Consider the following 16769-nt stretch of genomic DNA (forward strand, 5'->3'; position numbering starts at 1 on the left):
ATATAGATGTCATGTTTATCATTGCTAAGAACTTGATGTTTTTTCATTATCGTGTATTATTTTAATGGAAAATAATTCCAGCTTTATCCAAATTACTTTTAGTATTGCAATCACCCATTTAAATTTTATCATATACTGACGACATGGCTTATGCGAAAAATAAGAAAATTCTCTGACATATGGGGGATGAATTTAAAATTCTACACACAGTATTCCTCCCTGTATATTAGGGTGCATTGTGATTCCGACTGCTTATTACTTAACTGTAAAGTTAACCATTACTTTCCCTGAGATTTCCTGGAGGATTTTCAAAACTAACTTCTCCAACTCCAACGCTAAACTCGCTTCTTAACAGAACTTCTGTCACGTTAGCCCATATTTCAGACATCATTTTGACCAACACCCTTTTGTGGCTAAAGCCACTGGCAAGAGAGTCCACCAGTTGCTTTTAAATAATCCTGAACATAAAGTATGTGCCTCCTCCTTTTCCGTTATTGGCGTGTTGCTTGTGCTTCAGTCCAAGTATAACAACATAGGGAAGGTAAACACAGAGCTAAAGGGTGACCTCGAGCAATTACTGCCGCAACTTACCCTATTACAATCAATTGCAGTGTTTGAACAGGTGCAGCAGTTCAGTTAAAAGGTATTTATAATTGTTGCTTGAGTTGGCAAGACAAAGATTCTATATTGTCACCATGTGGCTCAACTTATACAAAAAATCTACAGAAATCAGACAGTAATCTATTAAATGTAGCTTAACACAGACTTACTTAACATAAGCTTAAATGTGTTTTTTCATGTGTGACATATAAACCCTGCTTTGTGATATGCCGTCATCTTTATCACACTAAGAAGAATACACACAAATATATATCCCGCCTCCATCAGAGAAGTTGTGTGCGTTATGTGTAATGTCAGACTCTTCCTATTCATTACCCTCGTCTCAGCCAGCCATTATGTTTTCTGTGTGGCTGTGTGGCTGTGTGGGTACATACCAACACCTTGCCAGGTACATGTGCTCCTTGACGAAGACTGATCCTGAGAGCAGGATGTACCAACAGGTAGCGATGCTGTCTGGGCTGGAACAGAGAGAAAGAAGACAGTGAGGTGTGAAACTCTGCAACAGTGGAACATTGCAGTCTGTGAATGTGCACACTATAACCTGCTGGTTTTGAGAACAGTTCATGGGTGAGAGAATTAGTGGTATATTTTTTTTAAAGTATGTGGGAATTCTTAAATCAATTTCTCACACCTGACTTGCCAGTGTCATTGAGTTTTTATAGTTTTAAGCCTTGGGGCAATCAATGTGCTGCTGTGGTCAATGAAGGATTTCACCCATTGAAACAAATTGCTAAAACTTACACAAAAGTCTACTCCTCACTGTCGAAGTTATAGTTGTTTAAGTTTTGTTTAAGAAAAGTTTCGCCTCACTGTTGTTGTTGTTGTAACTGCCCTACACTAACCCTAACCCATGAACTATTGATAATGCTTGCTTCTGGTCTATATTAAATCGAGTTGAGCCAATTTGTACAGACAATGGCATTCTATAACTCTTTGTATTTATGTGCATTTATAAATGAATTGAATTGAAAATGATACAGGCCATGATATTTAAGTGACATTTTTCCCAGGCTTTGAAAAATGCAGGAGTTGTGTCAGAAGAACTCAGAGATATCTTAAAGAAAATGTAAAGCACGCTGGGATTTAAATCCCAAGTGCTGCATTTTGCATTTCTCTAAATGTATTCTTGAGAGCTATAGAACTATAATGTAATGTGCCATCGCTGCAAGGTGGAGAGAATCCATTAAAGAGAGGCAGCCATGCTGAAAAGGACTAAAAGAGTTACGTAATCTGTTCAGCCATTCACAATGGCTGCAACATCAGCACATACAAAACATGTGCTATGTGAAGTTTTTTAGAACAGTTTATTAACCCCAAATGTAAATCTAATAAACTTTGTAATAAGCTGGGTGCTTAAATCAGCAGTAAGCAACGATGCAATCCTGTATGAAAGAGGAGGTCCGGAGAGACAGGACAGTAGACTGTATGTACAGCTGGTTATGAAAACCAGTGGAGAAAATAGTGCATGCTATATGAGGTGAAGAGTTTTCTTCATTTTGTATAACTGGAAGTGGAGCATCATTCAGCAGAAAGGCAGAAATTCTGACAGAAATTTGTTTTTAAAAGCAGACAAAAACAACTGTTTCTTTTTGCATTGCTGAGTTTAAGTGAGGCCAATGTTATTAACTATTATTGTGGTTTCATTGGAGGGCCTGTGATTGCTTTCATCTGCTCTCTGTATAATGTGTGTGTGTCTATGGAAAGACTAATTGAACACGGCAGCTGCTTCAGTCTGGGTTAAGGTACTTATGGCTAGCCTCCGGTTGAGAGGCAGGGGAGTGTATCGGAGAGAAAGATTTTGCATGTGTGCGTGTTTATTTGAAGCTAAATTAAACCACTGAATGTCTAATGTGATTCTAGTGAGCATGATAATACATCAACAGCATGTGGAGCTTTTCTTTCATTTGTCTCTGTCCTCCCTCCACATCTCACACTTCCTTCTCATCTCAGCTGCCTCTCCTACCTTACGCTCTACTTTCTCTCCTCAGTTAATTTCTTATCTCGCCTCCCTAAAGACATACTCTGCAATCCTCTCCTCCTTCTTCCTCTTAAGCATATTCACCTCTTGTTTATTCTCCTCCTCTGCGTGCACTGCTCTTATTTTCATGTACTCTCTTGCAGATTTCTTGCTGACACTCTTCTCTCATTTTTATAAGATATATGAACATCTTAACAAAACCAAATGTGATTGTATTGTGTGTCATATTAAAAGGATAAGATTGATGATACTAAATTTATTTTTCATCAAATGACCAAACAAACAATGAAACAATCCTGACTGTTAGATGTTCAAATTCCAAAATGTACAATCCGTTTGTGTAGTTTGTGGTTCAGCTTAACCTTTTGCTGCACTACTGAGATGGACTTGAAAGTAGGGTTGGGCGGTATTAAGGTATTAAGGTATACCGGCAGGGCACACGAGTAACGGTATCATTTTTAATACCGTCAATAAAAAAAAATGCAATTGGAGGATGAGCCAGAGCTGAGATGGTATTTAGTTTCTGAACGGTGTAGGCACAAACAAATAGTTTGGTCCACCGCCGCCGCCGTCTGAGCCTACATTTATAACTTTCATTCTTATTTCCATTAGAAAAACTTGCAGCGGAAAATGTGACCGGCAGGTTTTCAGCTCACTGGACAAATCGTTTTATTATCATCATTATTTATTTATGGAGCTTAAACTGATCAATGATATGCAGGATATGAATGACATCAAAGCTTATCAATTAGAATCTTGTTAATGAAAAGCAAGCTAAAGGCTGCATCAAGTAAAAAAAAAAGGGGGGGGGGGGGGGTGCACGGCACGGCCCGGTATTTCCATATGCCGGGCTAAAATGTGGAGGCCGTTTGCCGGTATCAAAATTTGGATACCGCCCAACCCTACTTGAAAGTACCATAGAAAAGAAACTGTGGTGTCATTATCCACAGCTGTAGGTGTGCATGCCTGCCAGTGAATATAATCCCAGCCTTACTCTACAACAACAACAAATCTGCAGACACACAAGGCTCACTTGCCACCTGAGTCAAGCAGGAGAGGCACCACGAAGGAGAAGAGCAACGACAAGTGTACAACCTTGTTTGACTGCCCACTGTTGGCAGACTCAGCCTTAGCAGGCCCGTTGCCAGAGGTTCATAAAAATGTCATCAGAGGTAACACAGCAGGATTTACTTGAAAGAATATGCTCCCCATATGCTGCTATTACAGTTTTAAGAGAAGGTGTGTTTTTGAAAATAATGTTAGTGGAAAATGTTTTGTGTTGCTATGAGGAGCTAAAGATTCTGTAAAGTAAAGAAACAATGAATGCAGCAGTTCATAGCAGAAGCAGATTTCATGCATGAATGTTCATACTTACTAGAACAGGACGTGGTTAGCCTCATGTCTCTCATACCTGGCTGAGGTGCACATGGACCTGGAGACAGAAACACAAAGACGTTTTCTCTCAGAAAACATCCCTTGTACAGTTCCAGCTCTTACAACCCGACACTTTTCTTCAGGAGGCACTGCTCTCTCCCATTGTAGGCATCATCATTACTGCACGTCAGCTCAGAATGTTAAGGTGACCCGCTACACAGCACAGCTTTGATTTTTTTTTCTGTACATCAATTGTAACAGAATATTACATATTTATGGGCATTTGGTCAGTGGAACTTACAAGAGTAGCATAGCTTGCAAGTCAAATGTCAAGCATGACTTATTAGTGGAAAACAGTTCAGATCATTATCTGTCACAAGTGTTAGGAATAGGCATCAGAAAACATTATGTCAACACTCTGATTAAAATGTCATTGCTGTCACCTCTAGCTCCATTGAATTCAAGCTAAGTAAAGGCAACAGCTGAAAGCACTTCCAACTTGTTTGGTATGAATGTTCTATGAGTGATAAAAATACCCTGAGACAAACAGAAAGCACCCAGACCTGTTTGGGTAGGGCATGCTACAAAAAGTAATGCAGAAAAGTAGGCCTATAGGCTACTCTAAAGTTCATTTGGTAAACTGACACTGTGAATAAAGCCTCATTTATTAGCTCATTTATACGTCAAGGTAGTGTATGTTGAGTGATATGGAAAGTACTCACCTTAGCTGATGTTCCCTAAGGTGAGACAGGACATCCATGTGATACAGGTGGCAGTAGATGGTATGTAGGTCCTGCAAAACAGACAGAAAAGTAAATCAACGCCCACGAACATATCAAAAACAAGAACTACTGGGCCATTTCAGAGCAGCCTATGCTCCATTATGCACAGGAACTTGGGCTGTAGGTCTGTATGTCCCTGTCAAGTGCTGTTTTGGGGGGCGAACACTGTCACAGTCCTGAAAAACTGTGGAGTGCTGCTCAGTAGTGGCTGGTTAAACCCAAAATCACAGTTCCCTTCCAGTTAAAATCAGAGAAAAATAAAAGGCATAGGTGTGGAAAAAAACAAGCCTTCTCTTATTTCCTGCAAGTTCACTTTCAGTTCCTGTAGTGGAAAATTGTACGCTATGATAACATATGCTGCTGCAATAAAGCCATTAAAAAAGGTTTTGCTGCGTTTCAATGGCACGCAGTGTATAAATAGACACGTTTGTAAAATCTGCAGAGTGCTGTGATGGTGTTCAGTGTTTAAAAACTGAAAGCTTTTGAAGGATTAGCTCATTGTTTGTTGAGTGAGTGGAATCTCAGCACCGTGTATAAATCACATCCAGTGCTGCGATTTGACAGAAGCCACTTGGACTATGCCAAACACTGCCTATCAAATTGACACCCTCAAACCAGACAGACAGACAGACCACTTATGTACGCACATGACAGCAGGGACACACACACACACACACAGATATCCACCCACAGCCTTAAAAATAGCACTCTATCAGGGCCAGCTGTCAAAACATGAAGAGGGTGACGAAGAGAGTGTGTATGTGTAAGAACAGCTTCTTATAAGCATCTGTAGGATCCAACAGTGTGGCTATTGAGACCACAAGGGAACTACTTTAAACAGGTAGACTGCACAGCTGAGTGGTTATGTGTAAACACACTGTCAGACACACAAAGTCAACTAACAGGTTAATAATATAGTTTGACATTTGAGGAAATACACATGTTTTACAAAAGATACTGTATCAGGCCATTTCCTGGTATGTATAGTGTCTCTATATATTGCCTTAGCCTAAAGTGGAGATACAATATGCATTTATGTATTTCCTGTATAAAACTCAGAAGTTGAAGAGAGGGTAGAGGAAGTTAAATTAATTAGAAAAAAAGGAAAATCACATGTCCATCAGCTTGAAACGCCACCATTCCTTGTAACGTGATTGAAAAAAATAATTCCTTCCATTTCACTCCCATTTTTGCAATAAACCCAAAGCACAGCTGCAGTTTAGCAAGAAAAAAAATGGGACGTCCTCAATGCCCTAATCTGAAACTAATAAATCAGAAAGTCTCTAGAGGACAAAATCCTAATGCAGAGTGTGTTGCCCTTTTCCCTTATTTCACATAGAGCTTAAAGAGATTGAGGATTTAGTTTTCAGTCAGTAATTTATTGTGAACCATTTTAACAAACCCTGACAGCCAGACAAAACTTTTACGAGTACATTGAGGGTGTGCGTCTTAAAGTAAACCCCACCCAACATATCTTATTATCAATGTTATTATTTAATGGCAATTTGATAAGGTTGCACTAAAGCAAGTCAGTGTTGTTCCAAGTGAAAGTTAAAGTGAAGTGGAATTATAGGGCATTACAAAAAACAACCTAGTCCACACTGCAGAGAAGGTGACCTGAAGAGAATAGAGCATATTTTGTGAAATAAAAAAAAATACTGTAGTTATGTGTGTGCTGGTAAATTGAGTCAAGCAGTGGGAGCCAGTGGAAGCAGAGATCAACACTGGGGAATGAAGAGCCTTTAATGCAATGGACCAGCACACCCCTCATGTGGTGTTGGCTCAATGTGACACAGGAAGGAAGGGTTGGGTTGGGTGAAAGAGGAGGAGGAGGAGGAGAGAATCGAGGGGAAAAAAATGAAAGGAGGGAGTTAACAGACGAGTCAGACAAAGAAAATGCCACAAGAGAGAGGCAGACACAAGAGGGAGGAAGACGAGGATGAAACATGACAGAGAGAGGTAAGATGATAAACTGGAAAGTATCAGGTGAATCCCAGGCTGCCAGATTTATTCCATGCACTCTATAATATTGTTGTGCAACCCGAGCCCCTACAGCTAATCTCTTATTGTGTGAACTTCCTGTGCTATGTGAATGCATTGTGACTGACACATTCTTCAAGTTTGTTATGGATAGCTTTCACAGTTTGTGACAATTCCAACAATAAAAATGTGTGAAATATTCACAATATACTCCTCAGTCCCTTTACAATGAAAGCACTACAGTGTACTTTGCCACCGAAAATGGCAAGGAAGCTTGTTAGGAGGCGTTTAAGGTTATGAAAGGGTCTGTAAATCTGAACAATGATCTCTTCTTAATCCTGGTCAAGCCTGGATAGACTATAAGTACTGTTCTATCCACTATCCAACCATTAGCTACACCTGTTTTTGGAGTGGAATGGCAATCCCTTTTTGTGCCATTTATGTGTAAACCTATTGTTAAACACCAGTCACCTTCAGTCACCTCTACTACTTCTATCTAAGAGAAATATTTAAGGACAGAGGGCTTGACCTGGCCATCCGCATTACACAGGAGAGTTGTAACCTCTATTTACTGATACTGAGGCGATAGAGAGAGATAGTGAGCACAGAGCAGCATAGAAACGCCTGGTTCAAAGTAGTGACACAGTGGAACTGTATTGACTTCAAATCACAGTTAACTGGGTTAGTGAACACAACAAACTGCTGCAGTAAGCACTCCTGTCTGTGCTGAGTGTGCATGGGTGTATGTACAGCAAGAGTGCTTCTGTGTTTGGACATACAACCCTGAGGCACTAGCTAGCTAAGATTAAGTCAGACAGCCCAAATATCCACCTCATTCTTGCTTGTTAGTGAGTTACGGGGCTTGGTTCCATGAAATGCTCTGAATGTTATGTCTTTTGATATAACTGTGGTATCTCTGTGGAGTCTTGTGGGTGACTGGGTGATTCAATTCAAACCAAAACATGGTCTGATCTGATTAATGATCATGAATGATGAACTGAAATTCTTGAAAACAGCACAAATGTGCATGCATTATTTTACAATAAGCAGACTCTAGAGCTACTACATTACTATAAATCTAATCACAAATCACTAATGGACACGCCCATAACACCAACTGCCCTCGTTTCATGTATTGATCAGCATAAAGCAGGTCGTCAATGAGCCTAGACAGACAGACGGATAGCAGGATGTCCGAAGATGGGAATCTGTGGTGGTGTCCCAGAGAGACAATGGAAACGTGATCACTGCCCTCGGCCTTTGTCAATCTTCCTTTCTGTGCCCTCGAGGATATACTACTCCTGTCTGAACTAAGGGTGTGGTGGCTACAGTAAGGCTTTTGATTGCATTCGTTTTCATACAAAACCAGCTACCTACAAGGAAAATGTAATGTGTACAATAAAACTGTCCTATGCTGTTTCTGATCAACATCAGACCTCTATGACATTTCTGATGCACCCTCACTTTCACTTTCATGCAACACACACATGTGCAACTATCAAAGTCATGTCCTTCACATCATTAGCCAAAATCCCACGAGTTGTTGTTGTAGTGTCCAGTCCTCCCTAGGGACAGCACAGGGCAGTGAAGCAGTCCTCCTCAGTGACTTCTGACCTCCAGCCTGTTCTCTCCAGAGGTTAATGTATTGGCCTAATGACCTTATCTGTGATTAGGACATCATAACTTCATAACCTCATCACCAGCTGAGGCCATAGGATTTTATTTAGACCTGTCTGATAAAGACAAAATGCTGATGCACATTTGGAGCCAGACTCAAATTTGTGAAGTGAAATCATAATGTGTAAAGTCATCCTACAGCATGAGTCAGTGTCAAACAAAGATGTAAATAAAATATTTCCTGATGGATTTCCTTTTTTTGTGACTGCACATTCTTTGACAGCCCTTCAGCAGAGAGGGAAAAAAAGGCTGCATTTCACAGTTATTCAAAAATATCAACTCTTGAAAGGATCAACTAAAAACAACTGGCTGCAGAAATATTTCTTGAAGTGTAGCTGTCAAACCAATAATAAGATAAATGGAGTCGATCAGTGATGCGCTGAGCGTTTGTCTGAGTCTGTGGCCTAATGTGTGTGTGTGTGTGTGTGTGTGACTCAGGTAGATACAGTGCTGCTGCCACCTCCTGGGCAAAGCACCACTGTGTTTATCTTCATCTGGGGATACTGCATATTAACTGGCACATTTAGCTAGTCTAAAGAGATTAGTTTTTCCCCCCATTAGGACAGCAGCTATTCAGACAGGAACATCAGGCTATTTTAAGTACAAAAGAAGCAGAAAAGTGATGTGAATCTTCAATATAAGCAAAGCAGATTTTTATTGAAGCTGTCACCCTCCTTGATCTAGATGTAGTGAATTAACAGCAGATTTTTTTGTGTGTTTTATGTACCCTTAATCGTGACAGGACACCAATGGTTTGACATGTTACTGACTAAATTATATCCCACACGCTATGTGTCATCAATGGGAGAACAAGAACCAGCTATTCAAATACAAGTTGTAGCAGTAATGCACAGAGATTCTTGTCCCGCCCACTGCATTTCTCCATTTCCCTATCAACAGGCAGCCTATTAAAACAGAATTCATGACATGCAGAGGCACGCCTACATGATAACAGACATTGTGCAAAATCCCCTCCCGCTCTTACAGCAAGGTAATGACCAATATGTCAATAAAATCCATTCACACCCATGTACAGAAGTTCATAATCATGTGGTGGTGAGAGAAACATTCACACACCTCACTGAGTTCAAGATTTGTTCACCGACATGTCTCATCCCCAGTCCACGCCCACCTCTGTCAGAATGTACAGTATGCCTCTCCAAGTCTGTCATCGGCACAGAGAGGAGACTGTACACATGCAATACAATACATCCTTTCAAGCTGGAAGAACAAATAGCTTAGCTAACGTCCTGCCTCTGTACATAAGCAGCCCAGCACATTTACATTTATATAGACTACTACTGACTCCCTGAGACTCTGTGTCAACATTGTACTGGGATATGACAATAAACAATTTAAACATTCAGCCTTGTGGTTTGTATACAAGAAAACACTAAATAAAATCAAGATGTAAAGCAAGAAGAAGTAAGGATGAGGAGTAATATCTAGGATTATTGTAATCACAGTTTAAGAGTCACTGTTAAATGTTTCAGTTGGAATCCATCTTTCTTTCTGGCATACAATAACCACATGGGCCTGTTTGTTTGAAAGCCATATGACATCATGCCACAAATCTAACCAATGCTCAGCCTGTACACCACAGCTGTAACACATCCACTGTACACTTTATGTAAACAGAGACATTCAGTTTCAGTTTAGACAGAAGTGCTGCAAAAAAGGTCTCAACAGACGCCAGACTGTCAGAGCTGCGTGAAAAAGGGGATTCAGAATGAGTGGATAAAACTACATTAGGTCCACTGATAGGCATAGAGAACACGTACTTCCTCCTCAATCCTTTAAGTTTTAAGCAAATCTGTAAATTACACATTTGGTTTGAATGCTTAAGCACTTCCTCTTTCTGAAATGAGTTATTTTGTGAAGTATGGTAAAAGAAGTTTTTGCTAAATTATGTTTTCTTACAACAGCTAGTACATCATAACACCAGTTTTTGTTAGCAAAAGGAGAGCACTCTACATTTATTCTCAGTCTACTGCTGCACAACTGAGCGATCTATTTTACCCGACATTTAAAGGCTCAAGTGAAAGCTTAATAGCATGCATGATATAGCATTAATATTCCTAAAGCCCCAACGGTTTAGTGGCTACAAGGTCAACTATGATCCCGTGGTATCATAACGCCAGGCGGGATCATTATCCATACACCACAGAAGCTCACTGACAATCCCCTGCTCCATTGCGTAGTACAGGCTTATCAGTGTCAGCATCAGTGCGAGGTTTCAAGTACACTTGCAGCAATTAAATCCTAAATCCTACCTCTTATTCGCTTACAGCTTAGCCTCTACTTGACAAAAGAAACTATTTTGAGGAACAAAGCCAGGTTGGGAGAAAGAGGCCTCGACACTGCTCACACAAAAAGCTTCAAAGTCTTTTTTTTCCGCCCCTCAAGCTTTCACCACAAAGCGATTGTGCGGGATTCTACACACGTGAAACTGTGATGATTCAATTCAAGCAGGAACCGACACTAGCCAATGTCTGCTCAGGAAAACAAAACACACAAAAATACAGTGAAAGTTTCCGCACTGTGAAAACCAAAGAGCTTGCTTCATAAAAAGCCCAGTGACGACAGTCGTGGTGCTGGTGGTGGAGTGGGTTATGGAAACAGCGGGAAGGAAGGAAAGGAGCAGGCGTCAGTCATGACCAGAAAAGAGAAAGTTGTACTTGAGTCAGACTTGGATATGAACTGGACAACTGCAGTATGTGGAGTGTAGTTCAAGACTGAATGTAAATAGTCAAAAATAAATGTGAACATATAGCATTAGAAACCTAATGCCTTAGAAGATGCCAAGTTGGAAGTAAGTAAAAATAGGTTTGTCAAATGAATCACAGTTTCCCCTTAAACTTTTACTACTATGAAAAACCAAACTTTCAGGTTGTCACTTTTCAAGCCCTGCACCATAATTTCTGACATTGTATTGAGAAAGTCTGCTCCTTTTTTTACTCCTACTACTAAAATGAGGGTGATGAAGAGTGAGTCTGGCCTAGAGAGCACACACCAGCTGCCATGTCCACACCAGCCAAACCAAACAGCCACACACATACACACAAAAACAGTGCCACACACAGATGGAAAATCTGACCCTTTATGTAACCTTTATTGCATTTTTTTTTTACTAAAATGAATTTGTCTGCAATGGATGCATTATCTTAATTATTTTTATTATACTGGACGGTTGTTTTTACTGCACAGACTTCTTCAATTGTTAAAGACATTAGGCAAGTCGATGTTTTCTACACTGCTCGTTCAATAATTCTGTTGTTTTGGCTGAAGGGTACACTGGAGAGAAATTGATGAAAACAATCAATTTCAGTACTTTAAATAGTCGCAGTGATCATCAATATCAGCCTCAATAATGGTTTTTGACACGCACAGAGATTCTATTTTGTTGTCTATATTTCTACCTAATAGATTTTCTTGTAAGTTACAACTCCTGCTTTGAAGTTGGCAGTAATTTTATGGCTTCATCTGCTCTAATTATAATGTACCTCACATCCAAACTAGCTGTTGGGTTTCATCTTAAACACCCCTTAAAAACACTGTTTTCCAGTCCCTCTTGATCCCTCTCATTACCAACTCATTCTGCACTCGTATATCATTTCCCTAAGCTAACAAGAGTACAGTCTGCACCTTTCTTAAGGGCTCTCATTTACTCAGCTGTTAACATTGTTCCATAGTTAATCTTAATTATTCCAGCAATAAGTTTTGAGGGTCTGAAGAGCTTTTCATCACCTGCAGTTATAAAGTCATTCTTCTACTCCCCCCTATTACCCCTCTCTTCATCACTGCTGGCCTCAGCAATGGACAACATCACAGCAGCAAGAGAGTGTGTCTGCTGAAAGCAGCAGATGTTAGAGACTTGAGCTGAACTCGTTACTGCAGGTTCCTGCCAGACAGAGCTCAGCTGACAGGCAAAACCTGAGGGTGAGCAGCGAGCACAAGTTTAGGGGGATGCACACAAACAGCAATTTGCAAACTTGAACACGAAGAAGCCTGTAAATGAATACTGCAGTTCTACTTCCCTGCAGCAGTCAAGCTAAAATAGGTGCAGCACAAACCCACTTGGCATACACATATCTGTCATCTGAATGGCCCTATAGCCACAGGCGGGCTGTCAGATAGCCAAGATATGGAGCAGATAGCTGATCTCTTCACCAATCTGTTCAGACAGGCAGCACTGCTCTGCTTCTCACACTCTCACTGCAGCGCCATAAATCAAAGACAGAACCGAGCAGCGTAGCCCTGTGCTTTCTCGCTATTTTGGACCACAAAGACAAATAGCACTGAGTGTCTTACAGCTGGGCCTGCTAGCTTTAGCTTTAGCCTGTGGGACATGAAGAATTAATTCCATTTTTTTTTTAGTTTGGTTTGGTTTCAGCTGAGCTTCAGATGTTTATGTAGCCCTTGGGGCCATAAATGAACCAGGTGAACCCAGAATACATGGTTTCTCTGGTGAGAGCAGAACAAACATCAGCGAAATTTAAGCTCCACTAACACTAAGGAACAGGAGCTGTGTGTAGGCCTCATTATTCTTGGTTAGAATAAAAACCATCAGCTCCTATAAATGTAGAGTTAGGCCTAAAAGCCAACATTTATGATGCGGGTGGAAAGTGCTAGTGAGGGATTTAGTGCAGATTGTAAGCAGTTAAGCTGTATATGTACACTTAGTGCAGATGCTAAACTTAAACAAGGAACAACCCTCTGCATGAACATACGGACAGTGCCAACATTCACCAGTAGTTTGAATATATTTGCATGGGGAAAGAGCACAAAGTTACGCAGAGCTCAAGCTGCCTCACACCAAAGGCACACAAATCCTAGCCTGTGAACTGCTCCTTATCTGTGAACTCTCAGCTAGATGCAATATAGAGTTAACATTGGACTGAGTGGACCAAAGGCTGTTTCACTGAGCTCATCCGCCACAGATTCGGCCACAGAGGTTGGAGGGAAAGAATGTTCTCTCACTTACTCAACTTTAAGTACTCAAGCGTTTCTCAGCCCTCCAATACATTTGTTTTCTGTCTGCAAAACCAAGAAGACAAAAAAAGGCTTATGCATTTCAGACCAGTCAGAAAGAAATCAAAGAAATTTAGCTTTGGTACAAAATCGGGACAGAAAAAAAGAAGATGTCAGGGCTGCATATTGTATGTAAAACTCAGAGCATGAGTCCAAGCAGCATTCTCCAGGGGCTGAGAAATGAAGTCAACACAAATGGCCCATTGAGCCTGACCCTATAGAACTCAGAAGGCCCAACTTTGCCCTATTTAATAGTCCACAGAGGGTTTGTCCACCTTCATGTACAGTCTGATGTCACTAGTTTGATTAGTCTTACAGTAAGTATATGGCTTTGACAATAATAACAGATTAAGATTATTAAAATGATATGAGAGGAGCTGCCACAGGGAAAAACACTGTTACTGTATCATATCAGAATGCATTACTGCATTCATATCAGTTGCTGCCATGCACAGTCACCACATTTCTTTGTTAATGGCCCTTACTGTAAGCGATCACTGGCTTCACTGAACCTCACTTTAACTCAACAGATATGTGTGTGGAAGCTGTTTCCATATGAAGCGATCAATCTGTCTTCATCTGTTCCTCTGACATGCCTACTTAGCTGCTCCGTCTGTTCTGCAGTAGCTGAGTCAATGAACCTCCAGTCTTGAAGCACATTTCCCTAACACACAGTGAATCAGGCCATTGTAGCTGCCGTTCTGATGCTTATCTATGAAATGGGCTGGGTGTACACCTCCAGTTCCAACTGGAAATCCCTGGGTATGAGTTACTGATATGTTAGAGGGCACCTGTTGCTGCTATCCCTTTGAGAAGAGGGGCAAGTTTAGATCTTGTGTTAAAGTAGTGCCACATATTTTCTTAAATAAACAAGTAAATTGAACTTAGAAGATGACAGCATATGCATTAGACATTGCACGCTCATATGAATGAATCCAGGAGGTAAGTTGCAGGCACAGTGCCGTGAAATGGCCTAGATTTTTCTCCATGACCTGCAAATACTCATTCACACAAATGTCTACTGTAAATACACCTGGTTATGGCTGGAGTTGTCTGATAAGATTGGAATAACTTGCTAATATTTGATCTGGTAAAAAGCTGCGCGACAAATGCTGAGGGTCAGAAAACAGCTGTGGGTAACAGTGTCATGTAAATGGGAAGGCCCAAAAGTCTACCTAAAACAACCACTATTTCTTTACCAAGTTCTCTTTTAATGCATGCGGTATTTTTTTTCCCTGACATTAAGGACCAAACACACACAGGCACACACAGTCTCTAATGTCACTTCTAACAAAACAGCTGTTAAAGTTCCTGAGAATCACCCACATTTAAAAAAAACACTTCCCTCTCCATTATTAGGTTCCACATAACATACAGAACTCTGTGTGGCTGAGCAGCTTTTCTTTGTCACATCTTGTTTAACAAAGTCGTGCAGGTTAGGCAAGCATGCAAGAAGTTCCGGGAATCCAGCTGTCACATTCCCAGCATTCCAGAGGTGAGCTCTGTACATTCTTTTCAATCTTGTCAGACAAGGAGTTGACCGAACAAGAAAACAAGTGATCCAGAGTGACTAATTGAGCAAGACAAGGATTCCAAGTAATTCTAAACAATTAAACAAGCAATGGGTGAGTAAGAGTGTGGACAAACTGGGAAATGAAAGAGTGAAGATTACCGTGTCAAACACACAAAACTTCCCACTGCCACCTCAGGTCACCATGTTTGTTTTTATCTTCACCATTAACTTGTACTCTTAAAAGTCCTAAGACTGAACCAAACCACTTGGTTCAGTCTTAGGACGCCTCAGAAACTACAGTTACTCTAACAAACCATTGCTCGAACTCCCACTCGGGTTAATCCTGTGTTGCTCAATCACACTGCTAGGTTCGCCTCCAGGTACATGCCGCTGAATTCTACACAGCTTTAATTTGCATAAAGTGGAATTTTGGTTACTGTACAAACTTGCAGATGCTATTAAAAAGAGCTTGTGCTCTTATTATCTGAACCAATGTGACATGCTCTTATGTACATGCATGTCCAACTATAAGAGTAAACAAGCACACTGGGACTAAGTGATGACAAGGTAGTAGAAAGTTTGTTTCTAGCCCAGCTTCATTCTTCTCAAGCTGTTAAATAAAAGGGAAGGTACATGGATTTTTGGCGTCAACCTTTAGACAGGAATGCTGTCAGTCAGTACAAGCCCTTGTAGCAAGTGTTTTCATGTAGCAAAACACTGTCATGATCTCTAATCTTCAAATACAAAGCTAGCTCAACAGATAAGAGAATCTAATATGAATATTAAAATATTTATGCATTTACTGTGCACATAGCATGTGCTATGACCAGCCAATACAAGCAGTTAATATGCACTTTTGCAAATGATAATTTTACCCCAAAATGTTCTTGTTAAAACTGCATCTATATTATTACTGATACAAGCATGCTGGTTTTAATCAATAGTAGTGTAGATGCAGACAGCATCCAGACAGTAGCCAGCTGCCTGGGATTTGTGTTGTGATGTGGACAGTGACTCAGTGTTTCCACAGTGGGATCTGCTACACAAGGGGCTTCCCACAATACTGCCTTCTGTCAGCGCTACAGACCTAAATGCACACAATACAAGCAGCAGTTGTGATGACATGAGTTGATGCGGACATTCAAAATATCGGCCAGTAACAGCGGGGGAGGAAGTTATGTTTCAGTGAAAGAGGGATTTCGGACCAATTTGTGCTTGATGAATCAGACACAGTGAAAGTGAAGAAAGCCTCAATCTGTAGGTCAGTGGGTAGAGCAGCAGATATGGAAAAAAACAACACAAATCAGTAAAATCCAGACAGATTTTCTACAGAAGTGGAAGAATGCTCCAGTCTGGTTGGCAAAATGACAACATTTATCTTTACCAGAAACCATAAAAAGCCCACAAATTCATCATGTTTCAAATGTTCAATTATCAAGTGCAGGACTTGAAAACCCAGAGAAACGTGAGACTGCAATGACAAATAATCAACACATTTAGCATAGTGTAGGAAGCTGAAAATAAATCTGAAATGTCTTCACAGATCAATGCAGCCTGATAAACAAGTTAGTTGTGTCAACAATGTAGGTTAAATGAGCAGGACAAGGCTGAGATTTAGAAAAATGTATTTGTCCCTGAGGGGCAATTTAAAGCACAAGTGAGCAGCTTGAAGTGTAAAATACAATACAAGATAGATGCAAGGATGAGCTAGAGCCATATTCTTCTCAGCAATTAAACTTCACCTGCACACATGGCTTTTTGAGGTACTACACAGTTCAACCCCTGCAAAAAAATGTTCTTCCCATTCTATGGA

General features: G+C 40.5%; 1 protein-coding gene across 1 annotated transcript in view; it reads right to left on the reverse strand.

The window, feature by feature from the left end:
* Window positions 1-16769, reverse strand: part of rapgef6 (Rap guanine nucleotide exchange factor (GEF) 6) — a 101963-nt gene that overhangs the window by 75803 nt on the left and 9391 nt on the right. The window contains exons 2-4 of the mRNA XM_028421126.1: window positions 4696-4766; window positions 3975-4031; window positions 996-1079 (exon numbers count right to left, since the gene is read on the reverse strand). Of these exons, the coding sequence (XP_028276927.1) occupies window positions 996-1079; window positions 3975-4031; window positions 4696-4766 (212 nt within the window). The remainder of the gene's footprint in view (window positions 1-995; window positions 1080-3974; window positions 4032-4695; window positions 4767-16769) is intronic.

This window comes from Parambassis ranga, chromosome 14 (genome assembly GCF_900634625.1).
Source record: "Parambassis ranga chromosome 14, fParRan2.1, whole genome shotgun sequence".
Lineage (NCBI taxonomy): Eukaryota > Metazoa > Chordata > Actinopteri > Ambassidae > Parambassis > Parambassis ranga.